This window comes from Poeciliopsis prolifica, unplaced genomic scaffold, assembly GCF_027474105.1.
Source record: "Poeciliopsis prolifica strain line A6 unplaced genomic scaffold, Auburn_PproV2 SCAFFOLD027, whole genome shotgun sequence".
NCBI lineage: Eukaryota > Metazoa > Chordata > Actinopteri > Cyprinodontiformes > Poeciliidae > Poeciliopsis > Poeciliopsis prolifica.
Window position 1 is genome coordinate 295,728 of NW_026562402.1, and position 24,938 is coordinate 320,665.

General features: G+C 39.3%; 1 protein-coding gene across 4 annotated transcripts in view; it reads left to right on the top strand.

Annotated features, from left to right (window-relative positions):
* prex1 (phosphatidylinositol-3,4,5-trisphosphate-dependent Rac exchange factor 1) overlaps positions 1-24,938 on the top strand; it is a 99,593-nt gene that overhangs the window by 33,459 nt on the left and 41,196 nt on the right. For all 4 annotated transcript variants that reach the window (XM_055048693.1, XM_055048695.1, XM_055048692.1 and 1 more), the window contains exons 6-12: positions 4,562-4,723; positions 10,385-10,518; positions 10,781-10,896; positions 14,071-14,220; positions 17,592-17,739; positions 22,963-23,063; positions 24,562-24,665. In XM_055048693.1, the coding sequence (XP_054904668.1) occupies positions 4,562-4,723; positions 10,385-10,518; positions 10,781-10,896; positions 14,071-14,220; positions 17,592-17,739; positions 22,963-23,063; positions 24,562-24,665 (915 nt within the window). The remainder of the gene's footprint in view (positions 1-4,561; positions 4,724-10,384; positions 10,519-10,780; positions 10,897-14,070; positions 14,221-17,591; positions 17,740-22,962; positions 23,064-24,561; positions 24,666-24,938) is intronic.

Consider the following 24,938-nt stretch of genomic DNA (forward strand, 5'->3'; position numbering starts at 1 on the left):
TTCGACCGACGTAGAGAAGAGATATGTGTCAGTTGTTATTGAGGACACTGTAGTACATGCTTTTCTGGACACTGGGGCGGACGTTTCAGTCATTAGTGAGGACTTTAGAATGGGTACACCTGCTCTGTACAGAAAACCCATTGTAAAAAGTTTGTCCCCTCACTGGTGTCACAGGCGATTCTCTTGACTCTGTAGGCTCTATTTATGTGAACCTAAATATTGCAGATAAGCTCATGACACACACGCTTCAAGTTGTCAGGAACTGCACAAAGCCAGTCATTTTAGGTTGGGATTTTATGGTGGCAAATGGCATTACTGTTGACACTCGAAACATGACATGCAACATAGCAGGTACAGCTGTACCACTGGTTAGTCCACATCTGTATGTTCCCTGCCTGACTGCTGTGTCTGTATCCACCACTGTTAACATTCCTGCTATGTCTGAGAGGGTCATCACTGCTACTTTGGATGCACCCCAAAAAGGGTTTTTACCTAATGGCTACATTGGTGTGTTTGAACCACATTATACCGACCAGTCTTCTGCTGGCATTGCATGGACTGTGGCCAGGGTAGAACGAGGTTCTATTTGTGTTAAAGTAGCTAATGTTTCACAGAGTGACGTCATGTTACATGGTGGTACACAGGTGGGGCACTTTCATGCTGTCTTAGCAGAGGGCCAGAGTGAGTTCACCATTATGGACAGTTCTATCTGTAACATTGCTGCTCAAGCACCTGACAGTCGAAAAATAATCTCTTTTGCAGATGGTACAGACACAGATCTGACGCCTTTGCAGACAAAGCAACTCACAGACACTCTGACTTCTTTTGCAGTTTTTAGTCAACACCCACATGACTTTGGCAGAACTGATATAGTGACACACAAAATCACTACAAACTGTGATAGCCCGATTTCACAAAGAGCATATCGCACCTCTCCAGCCATGAAGGCAGAAATTCGCCGCCAAGTTGAAACTCTTAAATCACATGATTTAATAGAGGATAGTTCGAGCCCTTGGGCCAGCCCAGTAGTCATGGTGAAAAAGAAGGATGGCTCTTACAGATTCTGTGTAGATTTTCGTAAACTGAACTCTGTCACCATTACTGACGCTCACCCTTTGCCGAGAGTTGATGACAGTCTAGACGCGCTTTCGGGTTCTCAGTACTTTTCTACCATGGACATGTCCAGTGGGTACTGGCAAGTACAAATGGATCCAGCAGACAGGCAAAAGACCGCGTTTACGACAGGTGACGGCTTGTATCAATTTAAGGTCATGCCAATGGGGCTTAAAAACTCACCTCCGACCTTCCAAAGGCTCATGGAGCTTGTTCTGAGAGGACTTCACTGGACAACCTGTGTCATTTATTTGGATGATGTCATTTGCATGGGGAAAACCTTTGAAGATCACCTAAGCAATCTCACGGACATTCTCACTCGTTTTCGACAAGCAGGTTTGAAATTAAACCCTAAGAAATGTGACTTTTGCAAACCTTCTGTAAAGTACATGGGGCACATTGTGTCTCGAGATGGACTGGCGTTGGACCCAGTAAACAGTGAACGCATCAGTAACTGGCCTGTTCCACGCTCACCAACAGAGGTGCGTGCCTTTTTGGGACTTTGTTCATATTACAGACGTTTTGTACATAAATATGCCTTTATTGCTCAGCCTTTGCATCGGCTTACCCAAAAACAAGTGGTGTTTGAATGGACAGATGACTGTTCTGCCGCTTTTCAAGCACTTAAGCATGCACTGACTTCTCCTCCAATAATGGCGTTTCCCAACTTTGATCAACCCTTCACTTTGAGCACAGATGCATCTAATGTTGCAGTTGGTGCCATACTGTCTCAGACACAACAGGGATGTGAAAGGGTTGTATCTTTTGCAAGTCATGTACTTTCAAAAACAGAGAGAAAGTGGTCTACTTATGACAAAGAACTGTATGCTATTGTATGGTCAATTAGACACTTTAAACATTATCTGAGTTGCAATCCTTTTACAATCATCACTGATCATCGTCCTTTACTCAGCTTAAGGAAGATGGACGTCACGCATGATCCTACTGGACGCAGGGGTCGTTGGGCATTGGAGTTGGACCCGTATCAATGGACAATCATTCACAGAGATGGCAAGAAACACACAAACGCTGATGCCACGTCGCGGATACCGTTGGGGCAGGACTCAACTGAGGCAACAGTTTCAGCATTACCTGATGGTCACCCTTCAAGTAGTGATACAGAAAGTTCTGTCTCACTGGCTGAGTGGCCATGCCCAAGCCCCAAACGTTCAGAGATGACCAATGTTGTACCAAGTGTGTTGTGTGGACAAGGATGGGGCACAGGTGAAAATGGGGTTTGCCACATTACAAGAGACATTATCCAATCATAACATGGACATTGTATCGGCACAACTCTCAGATCCTGTTTTCTTTGAAGTATATTCCTGGGTAGAAAACAAGAAAACGTCCCTACCTCAGACAGGTAAAGGGTAGAGTTCAGAGAAAATTGTGGTGGCAGTTTCCTAAGTTATTCCATGTAATGACTTGCTCTGTCGCAAAGGACAGAGTACACCAGGGAAACCCGAGGTTTATCAAGTGTTAATTCCATCTGCACTTGTTACAGAAACAATGCATTTTCTCCATGGTAATCCTTGTTCTGGTCATTACAGTGCTGAGCGCACATTTAAGAAAGCATTGGCAGTGTGTTATTGGCCAGGAATGAGATCTGACATTGAAAACTTTTGTAATCTCTGTAAGACATGTGAAGCTTTTCGAAAAGCTGTACCTAAGCATCGAGCGCCTTTGCAATCTATTCAGACTGACAGACCATTTTCAGTTGGTCTGTACTGACATTACGGAACTTCCAGTTACCTCTCTTGGTAATAGATATGTGCTTGTGGTACAGGACCATTTTACCAAGTATGTAAATGCCTATGCTATGTCTGATCAAAAGGCTACCACAGTGGCACAGTTACTCTGTGAACGATACATTCCGGAACATGGTGTTCCTGAGGAACTGTTGTCAGATCAAGGGCGACAATAGAGTCTGAAATTCTTCAGACCATTTGTCAGAGGCTGCAGATGACAAAGAAAAGAACCTCCCCATACCACCCGAGAGGGAATGGTATGGTTGAACGGTTTAATTGGACTCTGAAAGAGCAGTTGGCTCGACTCATTCAGGACTTTGGAGGTGAATGGGACCACTACCTCCCTGCTGTGGTACTTTCCTTCAACTCTACTCTCACTCGAGCACAGGGTACTCACCGTATTTCCTTGCTCATGGTAGGGAACCCCGACTACCTGCTAATATTCATGTTTCATCACCAATGGTTTCTGATTGCCCACAAAACTATGGTTCAGAACTGGCTACACGGATGGATGCTGCTTTTGAAACTGCTCTTCTCCATCGCGAAGAACAAAGACAAAAACGAGAGTACTACTACAACAAAGACACAAGGTTTAGGCCTTATGCTTGTGGTGATCTGGTATGGATAGACGACCCCACCACCCAAAGACAAAAGCTTTCTCCCAACTGGACTGGACCATTTAAGGTTGTATCTGTGGATGAAAAGGGACTCCTTTACAAGCTGATGAATGAGAAATATCCTCAGGCTGCGACCAAAGTCATTCACTATGATCGGTTAAAACCTTACCGTAGTTCCACAGACGCATTGCCACTACATGTCACCCAGTCGATATTCCCACCAAACCGGGATACACTGCAGAAATATACCGCTTGTCTGGGTCATTGCCCTGGTCGTTTGGCCAAACAGCTGCAGCCCAGGCATCAAAAACTGCTATGTCGCTACCATCTCACCAAGGATTTCAACTGGACTTGTTTCCCATCAGCCTGCACAAGCACCCTCCAGCTTGCCACCTTCTGGGGATGCAGTTACTACCAGGTATGGGCGGACCGTTCGGAGACCACAACGACTACTGTTATAAAAAAAAAAAAAAAAAAATGTTCGAAAGTTGGTTTTTCATATGGGCGGTTGAAAGACTGGTTCAGTTAAAAACAAAAAATGTTAACAGTTGATTTTTATGGGGTTGTATTGTGAGTTTTGCCCCAATGAGAGACTGATGAAATGAACTTTGGTGAAATGATTTATTTTCATTCTTTATTTTTTTTTGAAACTTCATTTTGAAATGAGGACATTTCATTTAAAGAGGGGGAAGTATGTAAGATGATTTGTACTGCGCCTTTAAGAGGAGTTACTAGGTTGTTTTCTGGCTGGCCCCTCCTCCGGAGGTTCTCGGGTTTTTTTGGTTTTTTGTTGTGTGTTCTGGCAAGATGGTTGAATAAACGTCTGGACCGCTAAGCTATTCCCGCTCATTGTCCTACTTTTTCTCCACCCACGACCTCTCAGTTTCTGGTAACACAGATTTATCTAACATTACAGTGTTACACTTGGTTAGATAGACACATTTCTACCTATGCCATTGGTGGTAGTTTTGGAGCTGAGGCTGGTAAAGGTCATGCTCCTAAAAAACCTCCCTGAAACTCTGTTGTGTGCTTTTTTTTAGTGGATCTACTTAATTCTCTGAACTTCCTCTTTCTGTGATGTAGGAACTACTTAAAAGGACTCCTAAGAAGCATGCAGACTACCCTGCCGTGGAGGAGGCTCTGCAGGCCATGAAGGCCGTTTGCTCCAACATCAACGAGACCAAGAGGCAGATGGAGAAACTGGAGGCTCTGGAGCAGCTGCAGTCCCACATCGAAGGCTGGGAGGTGAGAACAAGAGTGGGCCAAGCCACCACATCTGGAGAGCAAGGTCTGGACTGGAAGGGAATCTGAGATCTTTGAGATTTCAGACTCATAGGCTGGTCATAAATGCAACATGCATGTTTATTTTAATGGAAACTGAAAAGCTGGCTAGCTAGCTAGCTAGCTAGCTAGCTAGCTAGATAGATAGATAGATAGATAGATAGATAGATAGATAGATAGATAGATAGATAGATTTTATTACACAGACTCACAGTCCAAATATACACAAAAAAGAAAACAAAAACTAAATAAAAAATGTGTTAAAAAATAGCAACTAAATAATTTTTTAATGAAACCACAGCAAAGACAGCAAGAGTTGAAAGGCATTAACTACCACGTCACTCCTCCGCCTTTATAGCCGTGGTATTATGATGTTGTGCTTTTACCTAAAGGTCTGAAGGATCAGATGCATTTTCAAGCTTCCCTCATCCACCACGATAGGGCCCTTGTCTTAGGTGGCACAATTGGGGACAGTTCACCCACACAGGGAGCTGGAGGGGGAACGCCAACAGGCTCACCGGCCATTCAGAAGAGTTCCGAGAAGCAGACCCCCATGTCTGAAGAATTTATATGTGCTACCTTGTTCTGAACATCCATTTGTCTCATTTCATAATTTAACACAAAGCCTGTCACAACAACACATTTTTCTGGACAATAAATTGGCCCAGAAATGATTGCAATAATCAATAATGTTGTTTTGAGACCATTTTCAAGTGAAAAGTACACCCTTATATAGACCAGTTAAATTAAGTTTCTAACATTTAACAATGGAACTGAAGGACATTTTGAATATCCAAAAGAAATAAACAAAACACCTGAAACGGGAAATAAAATTACTTATTAAAGCTATCCTTCAAAAAAGTACTAGTTCAGACCAAAAGCAGCAGAGTGAAACAGCTGGTAGCAAATATTTAAAAATATGTCAGCTTTGGCCCCTATCTGATATATTTATTATTGGTAATACTAGGGCTGTAGCTAACGATTATTTTAGCAATCGATAATTCTATTGCTTATTCTCCTGATTAATCGGATAAGGAAATTGACACACTGCCAATTTTTCATTTAACCACTTAAGTGTATTTTATACAACATTAGAAATACTTTATAAAATACAAATAATCCATTTCCTTTTTAAGTGAGAAAATAAACATTCTAATCTGAAATGCAGTAACAAATTTCCTTTAGTGAACTCTTGATCACTTGTTGCACAGGATGTATGTGCTGCTGAAAAATATTTTTATCAGCATGTGAAAAGACTTTCTTCTTATCAGTACACTGTAGGCCTAAATTATTTACTGATTTTCAATTAACTGATTAATAATTGGATAGTTAAACATGCTTAATGTGAGATTATTTTTACACTGTTTGAACTAGTTGAAGCTAAATTAAATGTTTTGGGTACAACATTTTCAGATAAAGAAGGTTTTTCATCTTAATTTATGTTTTGTACAGTGTTAACTCCTGCCCTGAGTGTGTAGCTCTTTCATCAAAATGCCTTTATGAGTCTCTATAATCCAGATAACAATTAATTGATGACTCTTTCATTAATCAATTAATCAGATTAATTGGTGTGAAATATATCACTGTATTGTAGGTACAGTATTTGCTAACCTACAGACTGGTAATAAAGAACAATGCTGTTCCTGAAACCAAAGAGCAGCTGAAGCATCAAGTTACATCAGGTTTATACAGAGAAGAGCCTCAGATAAACTCCAGATGTTCAGATTTTTGATTTCTTTTCAACAGCAAAGAGGAACATTAGCCAAGCATTTTACTCTGACCCTGCAGCCCCTCCCTGACCTACCTGCATTAGCCATGCCCTCCTCTCCTCTCCGCAGCCTCTCTGGGAGCTCTGTCATCTCCAGCCATAATGGAGGACCAGTGGTGCCGTTTAGGCCTCGGATGTGATGTGTATGAACACACGCAGCTTTAAGCCCATCTGCTTGCCATCTTAATGGGCCTAATCAAAAGATTGGCTGCAGAATGCAAGACATGCATTCTTCTGTGCAAATGCATGCAGTTCCTTATTATAGGGCCTGGAGATCAGTCCATTTAATTTATTTGTTCAGGGATGACTAAAGGTGCTAAATGGAAGAGTAATCACTTAAACTCAATTAATCAATTTTATTGATTAACTGAATTTATTTGATGTGTCAATTTAATTAGAGGAAAATCTATTCAGTATTTCAGATTGATGTCAGCACTTCCGTGGTGCACCATCTTGTTTGACAAGTGTGTTTAACAGATTTTAGTGTTATTTGTAATTTTGTTTTAAGAAATGAAAGCCAAAAATTATTTTGACTAAAATTGTAAATCAAATTTGATGTGAAAAAAATGTAAATTTCTTTTTAAGACCTATCGCCGAGCACATTAATATCTGGACGTAATGTGGTTAGACCTGAATTTGAATTGCTTTTCTGAGATGGAACCCCTTCCCTGCACCCCATTTAGTGTTGACTTCAAAATCAGAGAGAATAAGGAAGATTTTTTTTCTTAAAATAAAGGCTTTAAAAACTCAGTCTAACTGGAGAACAGACTAGAGTTATGAAGACTGCAGGTCTAGGTGACATGGTGGGGGTTAAATCTGCCAGGAACAAGGCAGAACTGGGTGGGTGGGTGATGGTGTGCTGCAGAGTCCACACATGGAGGCGTTTAGTTCCAGATGAACTGTAGGAAAATGGAACATTTAACCACGAGTAATGACTTGCTTTTTATCCCGATTGTCCAACTGATTGGCAGCCTGGTTTTGACACCTTCAGTTGTTAGTTTGCACTTTTATGTGTTGAGCTAAATGCCTTCTGGTTTTGTTGACTTTTCAGTTTTGCAATACAAAGTTTTGTCATTCACATCTTTGGAGGGAACATGTTAATGAAGGCACTGTTCAGGCTTTTGATGTGTGAAATCCATTTTCAGTCCACAGCTGAACATGTGGAAATGCTGAAAATGGCTTTCTAAAAATAATTTTCTCGGCTATTAACAGTGAACAGCTTTGGAGTTCAGCCTCCTTTAAACAAGCTTTCTTTTTTTAAACATCAAGCTATAGTGATCTGGAGACTAAGAGTAACTTTATGCCTTTAATCAAGGTAAATATGTTTGCCAAACCTCTCTTTCATGAAGTTTATGCAAATAAATTTATTCTAAAATGTTTTAGCAGCAATCTCTCTCCACCCATTTGGTCTGGGTTTGATGATGGTAACAGACTGCTGCCCTGCCTTTAACAGCTTGTGGTTAATTTGATAGTTTACAAGAAAAGGCTTTTATCTGAGAGTCAATCACATCCGGTGAAGGTGTGAGGCTGCAGACTAGATTGTAGCTGCTGAGAGGCTTTAGCTACATCTTTTCAGTTTTCCTTTTTGCATGACAGAAGCGGAAAGCATTTAATCCCAAATTCACCTGCAGAAATTAGAGTCAGAAATATGCACTTCTGCTCAGTTTGCAGCATCATCTGTAAAGTTTCCTGCCATTTTGGAGATCGGTCGATACTCAAATGAGACACTGGTCTTATCTAAAAGCGTCTAAAATCAGCCACTGTATTTGGTCTGCTGTGAGAGAAGCTTGACTATCCAAGCCATCCACCAGGTCATGCCTGAACGTGTGCGATTAACAAGTTAACAATAATTTAATTTATTTGGGAGGGACAGTGCAATTTAATTAATTTTTTTTTTAAATATGCCAGAAGTTTTTATCTTTCATTCCTGGAAATCAGTAATTTGTCTTGCTTAAAACAAACAAAGATTCTACAAGCAAGATTAAAATGACTCTACTACTAACTAACTTTATCAAAAAAAAAAACAAAAAAAAAAACTGTAAATACAAAACAAGAAAACTACAACACAATTATTTATAAAAAGTACAAAAAGTAGATAAAGCTCAATAAGAGGCCATCATACACGGACTCAAATTGCAAAAATGCACAAAGCCGCTGCTATCATTCAAGCTAATTTCAGGAGACTCAAACAGCAAACAGCCTTTAAGAAACGATGCTGGGCAGTGACTGTCATACAGCAGAGGTTTAGATCCCAGAAACTTAAGGAGATTCAAACAAAGTGTTACCAAAAGGTCAGAAGAGCCGCCATCGCTCTTCAGGCTGCATATCGCGGAATGAAGTCCAGACAGAATGTGACGGGGTTCTACTATGACTTGGGCCACCACACATAAAGATTGACGGGCCAAGGCCAGAGATTATCTTAATGAATTTTATTTTCTATCAATACAGTGAATCAAAGGCGGCCGATGAAGGGTATTAACAAAAATGTCCAAAACGAGTTAAAAATCAAAACGGCACAGCAGTACCTTCAAGTCCCAGTTTATCACCTCCAATGTGACACTTCTAGCATCTAGGTGCAGACTACACCTCTGTGAAACAGAGCCCTGCTTTTGTAGCCGCAGGCTCCGCCCAGAGGAAGTCCCATCAAACAAAACAAAACAAAAAAAAAACTATGCAATTATTTCTAACTCAAATCCTTGAAATATACAAAATAATAATAGGGAAAAATAAATCAATTTATAATCAAAATACACTCAAACAAACAAACAAAAAAAAAAACAGCCAAAACATTGTGATGACTACACCACATCACATAATTCGCTCCCGGTGTGCTCCAAACCGGAAACAACTTCACTCAAAAGAAAACCGGAAAAACATCTACCTGAAAATAACCGATTAGAATGAACGTCAAACGAGAACACCACGTGTGCACCCACGATGAACCGCCTCAATCCAAACTAAAAGGAAAAGAAACAGGTTAGTTGATAACTGTGCATGTTTGTATATATTTGCTAACACGGACTCTTTACTCGACTCTCAGATCATGACGGCTCGTCCGTCACACAGAATTTCACCCCCATGTTTGCCACTTTAGCAACTTTTCAGACAAAAAAAAATTGGTTATCGGCCAAAATATGAATCGACAGGCTTTTAAAGATCAGTAATCATCCTGAAAACTGCAATCCACAGAATGTCACAGAATATTCTTTACACCATCTTCTGATAACTAATAGAGAACGGAGGAAACTACCAAGAAATGATCATCCACCTTCAATCCATCATGCCAACTCTTGAGGAGCTGCAGAGATACAGAACTCCAGTGAAAGAAAACCTTTTCTGAACAAAATCCCTAAGAAGTCACGTTTGCAATTTGCACAGAGGAGACTGTGCAAATTTTAAAAAGGTTTTCTGGTCAGATGAGATTGAACATGCAAGACTAAAAACAACATCAACCACAACAGGATTTAGATTGTTTTTGTGAAGCGAGTAAATCTAAAATGTTGAAGTTTGTTTGACTCGTTCTGTAAGGTTCGGCTCTCAAAACGAACAGTTCTTCTCTGGACTTCAACTCTTTTTAACATTTCAGCTCTTCTGCTGTTATTTTTTTTGTTTGTTTTTTTCTTATAAGCATCTTAGTTTTGTCTATAAAAGCCAGCAAATGTTTTTGGTGGGGTCAGTTATGTTTCCTATCATTGACAATAAGAATGTCAACAAGCCGCTATCGGTGCCAAAGTCTAATTTTGACAGTGTTCTGTAGAGGTTGTGAACTCTTTGTTTTAGAATGCACACAGCACAACTGTGCTCAGATTAATCTATTTCAGTTTTTTGGGTTTTTTTTTTTCTTGTTTTTCCTGTAGGGAACCAACCTGACAGATATCTGCACGGAGTTGCTCCTTCATGGAAATCTCCTGAAAATCTCTGCGGGCAACATCCAGGAACGCGCCTTCTTTCTGTTCGACAACCTTTTAGTTTACTGCAAAAGGAAGTCCAGGTAAGAAAAAGAACCATGTGTTGGTGAAAGGAAACAGGAAAGCATCCAAACTTGAGGAGCCATAAAAATAAAAACGGTTCATTCCCATTAATGTAAACTCATTATTTACCATGTGAAAACCAAAACAAGCACACACCCTGTGCATTTGGAACTCTGTGGATGTCTGCGTGTTTTCAGAGGGTTGTTTTAGTAGCGCATGGTGCTGGCATCAGCTGGTGTTTATTCTTCCGGAGCGTAACCGCAGTGTTGTCCCTTCTCTCAGAGTGTCTGGGAAGAAATCCACCAAGAGGACGAAGTCCATCAACGGGCCTCTCTATGTGTTCAGAGGCCGGATCAACACTGAGGTGATGGAAGTGGAAAACGTGGAAGACGGAACAGGTTTGTGTTTATATATCAGGATGCGTTAAACCAGTCTTTCAGCTCATTTCCTATTAAACACACTGAAAAAACACTACTTCTTACCAAATATTTTTGTTCTAGCGCAAATATCTTAGTGTTCTGAAAATAAGATCAAACTGACTTACAAGTAAGATTCAGCAAGATGCAGGAGTTGTTTTAATTCAGTATTTCCGATATATTGACGAATATGTCGTAGTTCCACTGACGTAATTATTTAACATGGAACAGATGTCTCATTATGAATTCAATAATTATCCAGTGTACTTTGTTTAATCAAAATGAAGAAATTACATACATAAAGAGGCAGAATTGTGTAAAAACAATCACTTTGAACTTTAAGTCATATTATATTATTTTCTCATCTGAAATAATCCTGGAGTTTTGTTTGAGAAATCCTTTAATCTTCATGACAACTATTCAGCTGTGCTAAACACCTAAGTGTACCAAAGGCACAACTCCTCCTGTGAGCTGCTCTTCTCAGCTTCAGCCTGTCGAAGCAGCCCCTCCTATTTAGCTCCTTCAGACGAGCCAGCAGCAATTAGCAAAAATCTGGTGGAACTGCTGAGCTCATTATAGGAGCTACTGCTCAGAGCTGCTGGTAGAAATGTTGTTAAAAGGTCAATAGAGGAGCCATGTTGGAATGACTTCATCAAGGCGGAGCTTCAGAAAGAACAGGAGCTTCCTAAAGAGAGAAAGGCCCAATTTCAAGGCACTCAATTACAAAGTCAGGTTTATTTTGTCATGTTTGAGATACATGTATACAACATTTTTATAAAAATTGAAGGTAACAGTTTTTTGGTTGGGCTATAGAATGGTACTTTATGCCTGGAAAACATAATGCTCCCCCTTTAAAACAAGCTCATGTATCTTGATGAAAAATTCTTGAGGTATTTAAAATGGGAACCAAACCAAAATGATTTAGTAAGATGTAATGTTTTTCACCAATCAATTTATGAATTTACTGAAAGGAAGAAGATAAAACAAAAGCAACAGTTGCTCCTTTCAGTTGGTGCACCGCGCTCTCCCTTCTCATTTTCCATCTTGGTTCATGCAAGCTGTGCTGTTTTAGCCCACCTGTCTGATTTGAATCGGGGACTTGTTGACAGTTTGGGTGGAGTGCCATGCTTGCACCGAGTCCTGAACAGGATGTAGCTTGCAAGCCATGTGCACCTTTAGATGTCAGTTGCTGCGCAGCGGCCTTATAAATACATGTAAATTTGAAGTGCAGAATCTCAATAGTGACTCAAATCTGATGTCCTCCAGTTCAAGTTTGTAGAATGATGTGCAGCTCGTCTGTTTGCTGATATGGTCTCTCTTTTTTCTTCTATTATTGTGGTTTGTTGGGGTTGGTGCAGTTTTTGTTTTCCGGTGTAGAAACACTTGATCTTCCGCTCAAGTTTCCTCTTTTTTAATCTCTTGCTCTCTGTTTCTGTATTCGCTAAGCTGGCAGTGTATTTCTGCAAGCTCACATGACTGTTTTTTTTTTCTTTTGCCTTTATGTTAGCTGCTTGCTATCATATTCTGGTTTCTGAAAGGGAAACCACAGAGAAAAACAAGCTTTACTTGCTGAGTCCGGGGGTCCCACTTTCAGGTTATCTGATCACGGAGTGTCAAAGTTGTGAAACACGGGTGTGACTGGAAACAGAAATGAAAATAGAGAAATCACTTTCCACGTCATTTAAATTTTTTTTTTTTTACTTGTCCAGATTGTGTTTGCTGATTCTTTTGGGGGATTTTTAGGGTATCTCTTTTCTCCGTTCTGCCAGATCACACAGCTCTGCTGCAGAAGCGGCTCCCCGCAGTGCCTAAAGTATCAAATCTATTTATACAACCTTTGAGTATGAGACTAATGCACCCCATTACCAGTGGGCATTCATTATTCAGAGGGCCGCTCACCTGCAGCTAAATGGATCAGAGCAGGGAAAGATTCTCATGTCAGTGCTCCATTACTGCTTTTACATTACAGTTTATCTTCTTTATTAGATGTTTATGTTCAACTTTGACTTTATGTCTCTTCAGAGATACGCTTAATGTCAGCAGTTTGATTACTCACATTATTTTCTTTATTTAAAGCTGTTTGTAGTTTGAATGCCAGTTGATGAATGTAAAACCAGGAGGTTTCATTCATCATACCTCCTGTTTTATAATGAAATAATGAAGTATGGGGATGTTGTATTTATCTGTTGTTGAAAACACATTACACTGCCCCTTTAAATAAAGGTCACGAGTGCAAAAAATGTAAAAATCTTATGAAAAAACTAGAAAGAGTTCTTAAAAAATAGACTTTCAGCAGCTTGAAATGACCTGAATGTTATGTTATAATCATTTATGATGTTATTGAAATTAGATATTATTTACCAATACAGACATATGCTTTTCAAAGTTTTTAAAATCAGATTTGTTGTGTTCTCCAAATTTATTTCATCCAGTGTAAAATCACCGTCTTCTGAATTCTGATTTAATATTTTAAATCATGACTGTTCCAGTGTTGTATAACTGAAAGTGAATGGTTTACCTGTAACATGCCTGTAGTCTGATGCATGTTCACCTGATGCTGCCACCACCACGAGCCCCCATTTGTCACGCCCCACTCGTAGGCGATGACAAAAATGGGAGACAGACAAGTGGAACCATAGAAACAATAATTTATTTTGGTCAAAATTTGCTCCGGGAGAACAGCACAACCAGTCAGAGAAGCGTGGACCAATGCTGCCTATTCCGATCTGGTCCGGAGGCCAATCAAGCAAACTGGTGACTGACTGGATGTCAGTATAAACCAACTGCCTGGTGCGTTTTATTAACAGCTATCTACCTGCTTCCTGAAAAGAACAAAAAAACAAACAAATAGTGGACTGGAGACACCTACTGGACAGGAGGGGATCGTCACATTGTAACATGCCTGTAGTCTGATGCATGTTCACCTCATGCTGCCACCACCACTGTGTTGTATGTTAACAGCAGTGCTGGTTTTCTGCTGCACCGCCTTTACATGTGGACCCTTAACCTCACCTGAGCAGAGCAGCTTCCTGTCATGCTGTCATGTGTCACATTGATGGCTAAATACTTTTCAAGGATTGTTGAGATAATCTCAAGTTTGATCTTTTCCATGTTCACCTCTTCTTCTATTAAATTCATTCATTCTTTTCTTTCTAGCCGACTATCACAGCAACAACTACACAGTGACTAATGGCTGGAAAATTCACAACACGGCTAAGAACAAGTGGTTCGTCTGCATGGCCAAAAATGCAGAGGACAAGCAGAAGTGGCTGGATGCCATCTTGAGGGAACGGGAGCAAAGAGAGAGTGAGTAATACTTTTTTTTTCTTTAAAAAAAAGAATACATTTTAATAGTACCTCCAATTTTTTTGGTTTTGGCTCAGGAAGCAGATTTTAACCTCAGGTTTCAGAATGAATGCTCTGGCTGTTATTAAACATTTATATCATCCAACTTTACTGTAGAGGTGTTTGTTTGTTTTCTTAGTTTTCCATTATTGGTAGCTTGTAAAGGCGGCTGCAAAACTCAATATTCAACAATCAAAATGTTTGAAAAAGCAGATGTCTAGCTGATCATTGTTCTTTTTATCTGACACGTTTTTACAAACGGAGATGCTAAAAGCAGAATCCATCTCAAATTTCTGAGATAGAATAGCAGTAGGCATAGTTCTATAGTCACCGATCCATATGATCAGATAAGTAGAGGTTATCTAATAATATTTTCCTGAAGCACCACTGAAACATGTCTGCATGAAGAAACCACTCAGCAGTTGGTTCCAGTGCCATCTAGCCTGTGAGCTTCACTTTAAATACTCTAAACATTTATATTGAATGGCTGTATATTCCCATCTGACCATGAAACTTTACTCTACAAGGCATCTGGCTTGTGGATGTGGGCAGCTGCAAATTACAGTCAAGATTAAAGGTTTTGATTTGTGAATAAAATGTCTCCTGGTCAGAACCAGCTGCTTGGTTAATGATGATATTAAACTAGCTTTATTGAACTGGTGGGAACTGTTGTTTAGACAGTTCCCAGTTTACTATATGCTTAAGTTGTGGTGATTTCTTGTAACCAGTTTAATCAGTTGAGTGTTGAACATAGTTTGGTGTTCCAACACAACACTGATACCAAACACATATGAACGCTGGCACGGCCTTCTTAAAGTTTTATTAAAAACTGTTGAGTTGATACAAAGAAACCAAACAAAATAATTTATTCTGCCATTTTTGTTAAGAAGAGTCATCAGATATTGAGCCTAAATTATGCCAGGATGTTGGTTATGTCTAGCAGAAATGACATGACCTGCAGTTTGATAACTGGATAAATATATATATGATTTGGACCTCCTCAGTTTTGTTTCTGTATGAAATTTAAACTTGTACTTGCATTTGTAAACACATTAGAAGAAAGAAGAAAATCCCCTATAATTTTCTTTATCTTCATGATTGTAAGTCATTTTTACAGCTCTGAGATCAGTGGTGAAAGCTGATATCGTTGTTTCTCCTTTACTTGTTCTATCTGCCATCTTTCACCTCAGACTAAGTTCCCACCTGCTCTGGTCCTGCCATCTGTCTTGATTATGTTTTGGCTGCCAGAACTTTTGGCTACTTGATAGTATCGATGCTAAAAAACAAAACTGGATCATCAAAGCTAATGAATTCAAAGGGCTCTGTTCTGCTTCCAGTTTAGTTGGGAATAAACTAGCTTCATGCTAATATTGATACCAATGTTGGCATTACTGAAATTAGCTTTATTTTTTCTTTTTTTTTTACTTTAAAATTTTTAAGCTAAATTCCCATTTAGTTGGCGGTAGCAGTGTTTGATCCCAGTGAAAGGAGTTCATAAAGTCTGAAGGCTGCTGCAGCTCATGGTGTTGAGTTTCACCGTGGCGGAAATCGACCTAAGGCTAACAGGTGCTAGATCAGTCACACTGCCCAGTTTCTCCACTTGCTGCTCCTCTCTTACACTTTCTACCTCATGCTTTACTTTTAGTGTACCTAACTCTTTACTCCTATCTGTATGGTAACAGTATAAGTTTTCAGTCCTAGCACTGAGTGTTTTCACCTTTAATTTTAAACGCACAGTTACCTTTTAGGATAAACCAGAAGCTTTTGTAGAGCTCAGCTGAAAGCTCCATGTGTCAGGATCTTTCAGATGAGCTCATCTGAAAATCTTTGGTGTTGCCAGCTGGGAGTGTTGTGTCTTATCAGCATTTGTGCGTGTGTATGTGTGTGTGGGGGGGTGTCAGTGTGAGGGACAGCAGCTCAGTGAAAGTGTTTCTGGTTTTATTCTGCACTCACAGGAAAATTAGGTCACCTTAAAGCAGCTGGAACAGCAGGAGAGGCCCCGTTGTTCAGTGACATTTATTGTTTAAGTCCGCTACAGCCACCAAATGTAATATAACCCTGCTTTCATCAGCGGAGGTTGGTAATAGACTCTGTAACTTATTGGAATGTTTCTTTCAGTCTCTAGCTTCAGCTTTCAGACCCAAAGTACACTTTAACTTCACGACTTCTTAGTTTCCCCATCATCTATTACAGGTCCTCTGATTGCAGGTTTGTAGTCTGCTCCTATCTTTACTTTTTCCTGCAACAACATGATTTCCATTTCTTCCTGATTACAAATATTTTTCTAACTTGTGGTTCAGTTGAAAATTTGACTGTCTGAAAAGTCGACAATTAAAAACGATCCATGTATATTTCTCCAAACTTTCCCCAAGTTGCAGCCTTTTCTCTGTAGAAATTATTTCCTATTGAAAAACAAATATCAAATGTAATTTTTATAAGAAAGAGTATTGGTCAGCTTATCAGCTTTTTCCCCTCATACTAAACACACATTTATTTTTTGCTTTTTGCTCTTCAATTTAATGCAAAATACAACTGAATTAAACTTAGAGAGAGAATATCTGACTTATTGTTGGATTGTTGAAGCATTAATTAATTTTCAGTAGCTTAACAAGCTTTGTGAACATTCATTAATTATAATTATATCAAGTGCAGTGCAGAAGTGTGTGTTTGCCATGGAGAACGGTCACTGTGACGCAAATACAGCGTTGACATTTTATATCAGCATTGGTAAACTTTCAGAGCAGAAAGTTATAATTTAATGAACCATATCCAACCTTTCCTGGGTTGTAAGCAGCAGTTGATATGCCGCTAGAAGGAGTTAAGCAGATTATGAAGTCCTTTCGACATGGAGTTCAATTACTTGAATCACAGAGTTTCTGAGTCCAGTTCAGAAGTTCATCACTAGCTAAGCCCTGTGAAATACTAGCAGTATTTCACAGGGACCACAGTGGACTCCACTGCACAGTGCAGGAACAATGGCTAACAAGTAAAAACCTGGAAGCCAGATCAGAATTTTCCCCATGATCTCCTGAACTTCACTCAGCCTCACTCTGAAGTCTGTGGGGCTTCCACTCTGCTTTGTCTCTGCTGGGCCTGGCAGATTGTTGAGGAAAAAGGTGCTGGCCTATAACAGCACCATGAGGTGTGTTTGCCTTTTCCCTTTAATACATTTCAATCAAGTTTGGATATCTGGATCTCCTGGATGTTGTTCTTGGCTCTTTTATATCTTTCCCCCATGTGACTCCACCCCATACAGAGTTATCCTCTCCACCCCCTCGGCCCTGGCTGAAATGTGCAAAACCTGTCTGGCTCACCTCTTGCTTGTTTTCCAGGTCTGAAGTTGGGAATGGAGCGGGACGCCTATGTGATGATCGCTGAGAAGGGAGAGAAACTCTACCACATGATGATGACCAAGAACAGGCACCTGATCAAGGACCGCCGTAAGAAGCTCAGCATTGTGCCCAAGTGCTTCATGGGAAAGTGAGTGTTGGCGTTCCTGTCTGGTTTCTTTGCGTTCCAGGAATGTGACTGGAACATGGCGCTTTTCACATGGGGATCTTTACAAAACGTTACGTAAGATCAGCTAGCTTTCAATAGTCTCTCCCCCCAGAGTCCTGGCAGAATGCCTGCAGCGCTTTATCCCAACATCTCCTTGTCCATAATGAGGCCTCCCTGCCCCAAGTTATAAAGGGGCCAACTTGGTCCAGGTCTGAAGTATTCATATTATCTGGCAAGCAGTGACACATGGAGACTTTTATTGGAGGAGAATGTTTAGCTGAACTTTTTCAAGAGGCCATACAGAGGAGAGGTTTACTCAGATTTCTCTAACTTGGTCTAAACTCATGAGAGGTTATGAGATCCTGAACCAGCATAGAAATTCACACTGCTCCCAAACAGGGAAACAATAACTCAAACGGAACAGGATCACAAACAGAACAGATTCTACTGAAACCAAACAGGAACTCTGTTGGTATTAAGGACTCTGCCTCATGGAGGTTTTTATATTTCCCTCTTTAATTCTTTACTTAAAGGCAGAAAAATTCACCAAACTGGACTAACTACTATTACAGCATCCTCCCATGATGTGAGACTAATATCGTTTTGATGATATTTCTATATATTTTCAGGAGAAAGGGGAGCTGACAGGATTATCACAAAAACATAATGAGATGAAGAGAGCTCAGAAAAAGAAATCAAAACTAGTAACAAAGGCTCTGTAACCTCAATGTCGGATAAACAGTGACAGTATCATACTGACAGCAGTCGCCTTGAAAACAATCAGATTCATACTAAATATGGCTGATTTAGTCTCACATATGAACGTGGGCCCAAACTGATTCTTGTTTTGGGGGAACAGATCAGCATTGTGCTGTTCAGACTTCAGTGGAAAAGTTGAATGTGGGTAAAAAAAAAAAAAAACAGCCTTGGGTTGACTTTGTCTTTACCTCTGACCTGTCCCCAGGCTGCATCATGCTCTTTTCTCTGTAATGTTTTGTACCAAACCTCTCAGCTCATCTCGGAACAGCATTCAATTACAGATGACCCTCATCAGTGTAATTTCTGTCCTTCTGGTCTGATCCACCTTATTTTACCTGGCTCAGTGTTTCTTACCAATCAAGCCCCTCCCATGTGTCTCCAGCTGTCATGTCCTGCAGATGAGTGCTCTCTTCATTATCTCTGCATTTGCCTTTCTGGTAAAGTGCAGCTTCAGTCCTCATTATGATTTTGTGCTTCGAGTTTATAATGACCTTCTTTTAACAGTTGATTCAAGCAATGTTGCGGTTTTATTACTTTTAGATCTGAGCGCTGCATTTGACACTGTTGATCATCAGATTCTTTTAAACAGATTAAAACATTGTGTTGGCCTGAGAGGCCCAGTATTTGAATGGTTCAAATCTTATTTAGAAAATAGAACTTTCACAGTTAATCTTCACCAATGCTATTCTGGGGCCAAACCTTTAAAGTATGGCGTCCCCCAAGGCTCAATTTTACGTCCCATTTTGTTCATTTTATATTTATTACCTCTAGGTCAGATTTTCCATAAATTTAACGTTTCCTTTCATTGCTTTGTAGATGACGTCCAGATTTATATGCCCCTTAAACTAAAAAATGGAAATAATGAATCTCTTCAGTCATTGACAGATTGTTTGGCTGAAGTTAAATCTTGGATGGGACAAAACTTTCTTCACCTAAATAAAAAAAAAAAAAAAAAAAACTCAAGTTATATTATTTGGCCAAAGTCTTTACACTACAAATCCAGATCAGATTCTGGGTTCTTTAGCTCAATTTTGTGAGACCTCAGTTAGGAATCTTGGCTTTACTTTTGATAGCTGTTTAAAGCTCGATAAACAAGTTAGTTCTGTCGTTAAATCGAGTTTTTATCACCTACGGATTTTAGCAAAAATCAAATCTTATTTTTGTTTTAAGGACTTTGAAGGACTGATCCATGCCTTCATTACCACTCGTCTGGATTATTGTAATTCTTTATATAGTGGCATGGTTAAATCACAGATTCATCGACTTCAAATGATCCAGAATGCAGCGGCACGGCTTCTTACAGGAACCAGGAAGCACGACCATATAAGGCCTACGCTGGTCAATTCACATTGGCTGCCTGTTATGTATAGAATAGATTTTAAGATTCTTTTATTAACTTATAAAGTTTTAAATGGGTTAGCTCCCCCTTATCTTCAGGACCTTTTAAAATTTCAGTCTGTGTCCAGAACCCTCAGATCAAACAATCAGCTTTTAATGACAGTCCCTCGGACCCGACTAAGGAAAGGAGATTGGGCTTTTTCTGTTGTTGCTCCTAATTTATGGAACAATTTGCCTTTTCAGATTAGATCTGCTAGCAGCCTGGATCATTTTAAATCGCTTCTCAAAACTCATTTTTATTCGTTGACTTTTAGCTGAAGCAATTTTTTGATATTCTGTTTTTATCTATTTGTGTTACTGTCGTTCCTGTGCAGCACTTTGGTGCAGTTTTATACCTGTTTTAAAGTGCTATATAAATAAATTTGACATTGACATTGACATTGACATATTTCATTATGAGAGACTGACTGCTGGTTGGATAGCTACTGGTTGTCTTTGTAGCCTGATCCCATCAACTATCTGCTGTCCAAAATTACAAATGGCTGATTTTGAAATAATTTCATGACTTAAAATACTCTGTGAGGTTTAAAGCAATAGCTTACCTTTTCATCTTGACCCTATATTTTCATGCCATGAGATGTCTTCCAGCTAAAAACAGGTAAGTTTTCAGGTATTTGGGTTCATAATGGGGTTAGCTTGTGTCTCGTCATCTTTTGGCTGCAGGTTTGTTTTTGCCTCCAGTGAGGAGAAATTCTGTCTGTTCCTCTTCCTTGCTAAATGTGAAGACTGTGAATTCTCGTTGATAAATTAGTTCTAAAAAGAAAGGATCTGGTCCTGGCCGGATGTACACAGAAAATGGAGCTTGGGCAATTTAAAAATAAGTATGCAATGGTTCAGAAAGTTGAACCATTGCATATTGTCCAATTTACAGAAAAAAACACTATTACTATGAGTTATTATAAGTCTTAAATCTTGCCCAGTTTCGTTATACTTCCAGTGTTAAAAACGTCTTGATAATTCTCTTCAGTCATTTCAGGTGACTTTTGAAGTTTTTCTTTATGTTTTGAATGCTTTCCCCAAACTTTGATTCCCCTTGCAGTTGACAGTTTATTGCTTTTTAGGGTTGACGAGGAACTTACTTTTACTTATGACTCATGGAAACATTAAGAAGCAGAAAATCCAAACAAAAACTGGTGTAGTTCCGACACATAACAGAAAACTTTAGAAAAACAGTTCAATGTTTCAGAACTTTAATTGCAAAACTGTCATAAAATAGATATTTTAGATGACTCTCGAGCACCAATCAAGGTTAAAGACCAGTATCGATTCCTAATTTTCTACAATTAAAACTTTAACACTGCATAATTTGTCAAATGTAAAAAAAAAACCCAAAAAAACAACAACAACCCCATAAACATAAAACAAAAATATCATTGCTGGTTTTTGGTAGAGCTAGTAGTTTTGAATTTAACAGAAATTAAGGGATTACAGAATTATCTCTATTTGTGCTTCCAGTGCATAATGTACTAATGTTTATATGATTATAAAACATAAAAAACCCCTGGAAGAAAATTTTGCTTCATGATACATATGCAGATTAAATTTTTATTTTAGTGTCACTAATGGCAGAAAAAAACCTTTACTTTTCAGAATAACAAGTAAACTTTGTCCACTTATCACCATATGAATAATGGTGTAAAATGCAGCTGAGAAACCTTCCTAACAAGCAGACAAAAGGACTTTACCACCAATAATATAAATCCTAAAGTCTTTTAGATACTGTTTGACAGCTTTAAATGTCTATTTAATGTCTAATATATCCTTTGTTCACAATTTTTCTCTTTTTCTTATTTTTAAACTCATGAAAGCCTGGAGAAGTTGTGATCAGGATCCTTTATCAAGAAGTACCAGGGAAATATGTCTTCCTGTTTTTCTCGCAGGTTCAGCAGAATGAATTAACACAAGATGGATAGTGAACTGTTACTTTATCCTTGCTTTCATCCCTCCCATCACATCCCTTCACTCGGCTCATCGTGCTCATAAAATCTGCTCCCGTTACATCTGGGTCCAAAATTAACTTGGCTCTTACATTACACGCACATGCACTCAAACCCCCTGGTGTTAAGTTATTCCTCTTGTCAAGATCAGTTTTAACTGATCTTGACAAGATCAGTTAACTCAGGTGGTTTACCACCTGAGTCAGAAATGAGCATGAAAAGAGATTAGGAGATAAAACAAACAAACCAAAAACAATTACCATTTTAAGAAAGTGAAAAACACATTCATACCAACATTAAAATCAAAACATATCAGAAAACATATGTACAGTCTGAACTGCAGATCTAAACACCCAGACACCTTTTAATGTTGCTTCTTTGTCAGGATTACTGATTGCAACTATAAAATACAAATCATTTCTCAGATTCCCTCTGATTGATTATCTGAGAAAGATGAAGAGAGGTGAAGGAGGAATAAACTCATTTTCTCCCTCAAACATTTGTTAGGCGACACTGTCTCAGAGAAAAGATGAGAGCTTCAATACGGATGGCCAGCATGCCAGGTAGAAATGATGGATTTTTGTGAAGGAGCTCATCTGTAGAATACACTTCACATCTCTACCTGTGGTCTCAGTTACACTGAAATCATTTTGCTCTTCTTGGAAGAGAAAAAAGGCCCTGGGTAAAAATAACCTTCCACCGCCGTGTCAACAAGAAGCTTCCCAGGGGACAGGCGGGCCAGCTGAGGAGTCAGGGGGCAAGAGAACTAAAAACAGCACAGACCAAAGAGAAAATCCTCAATTTTTTAGCCCTCATCATTTGGCCCTATCATTTGCCCCCCCATTGTTTGGCCCTTGATTAGCTGAATGCTGCAGGTGGCATCTGATGTGTTTTAAGTCACACATTGGGATGCTGCTGGCAAACCAGGCAGACTCTCTCCTGTTCGTTCCAGATGACAAACACTGAACTGACATCTCTAGTATTGAAAGACTCAAATCAGTAATTTCTCCACTTAACGGTTTTGAAGCCTTGCAATTTTGGTGATTAAACGATGAACGAAGGATTAGTTTAAAGACAGCTGTCCTCATCGGTTCTTTTTCTCCTCCCTCAGTGAGTTTGTGTCGTGGCTGATTGAAAGTGGAGAGATCAGCAACGCCGATGAGGGAGTGAACCTGGGACAGGCCTTATTGGAAAATGGCATCATTCACCATGGTAACGTTGATCTATTCTTTTCTTCCCTTTGTTTTTATTTCTCTTTCTTTCTCCCTTTGTTTATTTATTTTTCTTTCTTTCTAATTTTCTTTCTTTCCCTTTTCCTATTTTCTACATAAAATCTTTATTTTTTACTTCTGACTGTTCATTGCCACTTGTGGTTCTCTCTGTGTGTGCTTGCGTGTGTGTGAGAGAAATTTGTTTGCTTTAGTTAGACTTAGACTCAGTTTTATTGTTTTCCTGAGTCAGGATTTCAATTTTCTTTGAATTGCTGATTTTCTTTTCCTCTTCTTTTTTTTTTTGTATCATTATTTCTATTATTGACACTCTCGGGTTCTCCAGACTAAATTGTACATCAACAATGACAATTTACACACAACCACGCCTCATAAATAATGCATGAATGTATTTGTCCAGGATGTTGCTGGAGTGGCACATTCTAAGTGCAATCCACTGTCACAGTTTAGACAAGGTGCTCTGGGGAAAGTTTGCTGAAAGCCAACATTTATGTTCCCTAAAACCTGTGGAAACCCCCAGAGACTCTCACTTACGGCCCCTCCAAGCCTAGAGATCTATGCCTCACAGGCAAAATCAAACCATCTTTTAAGGAATCTTTCCCTACATGTTGTAATATCAATAAAAGACAACGTCTCATTGATCTCTGCATTCAATTACACATTGGACTCATTGAAACGTGTTTAAGCGCCAATGTTTCCACTTCTGACGTCAGCTCAGCTCTAGGTTCAACCCAGCGATGGTTTCTTATCCTCGATAACTCCCATGTTTAACACGTTCCAAAAGATCATTTTCTGGTGCATTCCTTTGGTTGTATGGGGGGATTTCAAGTCTAGACTGAGGCAAAACCAGCAGCTTGTTTTGTCAATGCCAGCTTGTTGTGGTGGAACAGATCTGCCTCTGTTTCTGTCGTGTCCTCGATGATTGTTTTCTCATCTCACTGCGGCGGAGGCTTTGTGAAAAGCAACTTGTTTTTGCCGTGTTCTGGCTTCATGAGAATTGACAGCTATTTGGTTTGTTGAATATTTCAACATTATTATTTCTTCTTCAGATACAAATTTTACAACTACAGATTTCCTTCGAATGTTTGGCCTAGTTTGTATCCTGAGGAAGTTAAATTTGTAGAATGATTTGAAACAGAATATGTAAGCCAAAATCTAAAATAGTAGAAAATACAAATAAATTATTCTATTTTCGCTTTACTAATAACATTTTTTATCTTACTTTGCAGTTTCCTAGAGTTTATATCCCATTTTTGTATGCAGTATTCAGATTTATAGTTGCATCCATAATTCATCTGGAAAAAGGAAATCAGACTCACTTTTAGGCAAACTACTGATTGAAACCAGAGACTTCTAACAGCCATCATTTCACATTTTCAAGTCAAAACAAACATATGACACAGGAACTTCAGGCAGGGGATTCTGATTAGTCTCTTGGTAACTACAGTCCAATCCATTTTTCTATTTGGCTGATCTTTCAGTGTCAGACAAACACCAGTTCAAGAATGAGCAGGTCTTGTACCGCTTCCGCTATGACGACGGCACCTACAAGGCCCGCAGCGAACTGGAAGATATCATGTCAAAGGTAAATCAATTATCTCTTCTGTCTGATGAAAACAGCTTAAATAAAGAGGCTGTGGATATGTGTCACATCACAACGTGAATATGAAGCTGTTGAAAACAGTTTATACTTTGTTTACATTTTAAACTGAAGATGGTTTCTGCCTGACAGACCTGCCTGATACGTTCAGCTGCAGTGGTCACTGTGTGAGCAACATCACACTATTATAATTATTATACAATTATTCCTGAAATATCATTTGGCAAACCATCAAATTTCAAATGCCTCCAGACTTAG